The 2,086-nt window shown below is 42.6% G+C and overlaps 1 protein-coding gene across 1 annotated transcript in view; it reads right to left on the bottom strand.

Moving 5' to 3' along the window:
- LOC118477433 (kelch-like protein 25) overlaps positions 1–750 on the bottom strand; it is a 1,730-nt gene extending 980 nt beyond the window's left edge. The window contains exon 1 of the mRNA XM_035968897.1: positions 73–750. Coding sequence (XP_035824790.1) covers positions 73–747 — 675 coding nt within the window. The 5' untranslated portion in view covers positions 748–750. The remainder of the gene's footprint in view (positions 1–72) is intronic.
- Between the last annotated feature and the right edge of the window lie 1,336 nt (positions 751–2,086).

Below are 2,086 nucleotides of genomic sequence, written 5' to 3'. Positions count from 1 at the left end.
ATGATGATGATGATGATGATGATGATGATGATGATGATGATGATGATGATGATTAATCTTCTTTATTATTACCTTGACCATGTGGTCGGCAGCGAGTGTCTCCTTGATGAACTCTTTCCTCTGCTGAGGCAGCTTGACCCGTCTAAGGATCTCGCTGAGCATGAAGCGTCTCTTGTCTCTGTCCGCCTCCAGCCACGTCAGAATGGCGTTACAAACGCTGTCCTCGTCCGGCACCACCAGCTCATCCTGCTCTATGACGGAGATGAGCTCTTTGCACGTCAGATGTCGAAACATCGGCGTCTGCCATATTGCTAGAAAATGGTTGTTGATCACCCAGCGAGCTTGCTCTTTCATCAGCGGGCTCGAAGTCGAGTTTGCAAGTTTGAAAATCCTGAGGCAGTTACTGGCGTCGATGTTTTCGCTGAGGTATAGATCTGCCATGTCGTGGAGAGACGAGAGTTGGAATAAACAAGCGGCTTTCAAGATGTCTTCCGCGTTGTCCAGATTGAGCGGGCACTCTCCGGTGTAAAGAAAATCCAAAATCAAATCCAGAATTGTTTTGGAGACGTTCGTGAGGAAAATTTTATCAATGGGGGATTCACGTCTACCTGTGAAGAGGCGGGTGTGGAAGTAAGGGGAGGCCGAGGCGAGGATCACCTTGTGACAACGGACAGCTTTTCCTTCCACAACCAGGGTGAGGTCAGTGTAGAGACGACGGCGCCACATCCCGCCCAGGGCGGCCATCATGTCAGACAAGTGACGGTATCTGTAAGGAGAAGACGATTTAGACAGACCCTTTCAATGGCACGCGTTTTTTTTTTTGGGGTTACTCATGACGTGTGACTGAGTTGTGCATCGTTGCAAGTGTATCATTGAATATGAATGTACAGAGTATATTATTGTTGCGTTTCTGTGTTGATGCTGAATCTTTGTATGTTGATGTTTTGGTATGCATGAATTTATACAGTTTCCCTCGTGAATTGATGAAGTGTATCTTATCTTATTGACCTTATATTATTTACCCTATTTTGTCTTGTCTTAATTCTCTATAATTTTACAAAATAGGTCAATAGAGTATCATGGCTATCAGAAAATGAATTGAAGTATATGTACCATAAGTTGTTTTTCATTTGAATTAAAGAAAAACAAAGTCCACACATAAACTATTGTTTTCTTATAAAGATGTAGGGAACCTTTTCTGGCGCCTTGAAAATGGGACAGTTTTGTTTTCAGCGAGACCTCTATGAATTATAATGAAAAACTGGAGTGCCTGAGCTGATGAGTATAGGGATGAGTTGGGCCTTTTTTAACAAGGCGGTCATCATTTTCAAAATTAATGTTTTATGTGGCGATTAAGGTATTTTGAAGACAGAAGAGTTCTATGATGGTGGTCAGAAGCTAAGAACAGAGATCATAAGCGATTGGGAATTGAATGGGAACTGAGTTCGCCTAATATAGCAGAGAAACGTTTCTGTTGAAGTCTTTTTTTTTTGGGGGGGGGGGTTAACAAAAGAAAACTAAGTCCTGTTGACGATCGTGGGAGAGTCCGAAATTTTACTATAATATAAAGATATGTCGTGGAATATAGGCTATAGGCTACCTGAAATCCGGGGGACAATCTAGGTCCACATCCACGTCATCGTTTGTTGTGGTGTCGACGTCATCTGTCTCCGACTCCTCCTTGATGGCATCTGTCTTGCCGTACACGCGCGGTGAATGATGGGAAGACTGGCGTTGTGAGTGGATGCTGGACACGGTCGAGGCTTGGGACACACTTCTGCTGCTTTGAGGACCCGGAGGTACTGGGACTGTTGTTAAATAATAAAAAACTTTTGTAAGATAAAGCCGCACGTTATGTCATGCATCTTTTCTATAACACAGTCATATTATTATCACGAAGACCGTTGCGACGGTCAAATCCGTACGAAAGAAGGTAATGTCGAGATGAAAAGTCATGATAAAAATAATTATATATTATTGTTACGAGCTTGTTGTTGGTAGCTGTTTTAAGGCGCTCGCAATTTCATAAGGTCATATGAGCGTGAGAGACACATTAAACATCTTAATGTTTGAGGGAAATTAATTT

The sequence above is a fragment of the Aplysia californica genome, unplaced genomic scaffold (assembly GCF_000002075.1).
Source record: "Aplysia californica isolate F4 #8 unplaced genomic scaffold, AplCal3.0 scaffold00095, whole genome shotgun sequence".
In the NCBI taxonomy this organism is placed as follows: Eukaryota; Metazoa; Mollusca; class Gastropoda; order Aplysiida; family Aplysiidae; genus Aplysia; species Aplysia californica.
The sequence above is the reverse complement of the archived record's forward strand: the minus strand, read 5'-3'. Positions and strand labels throughout refer to the sequence as shown.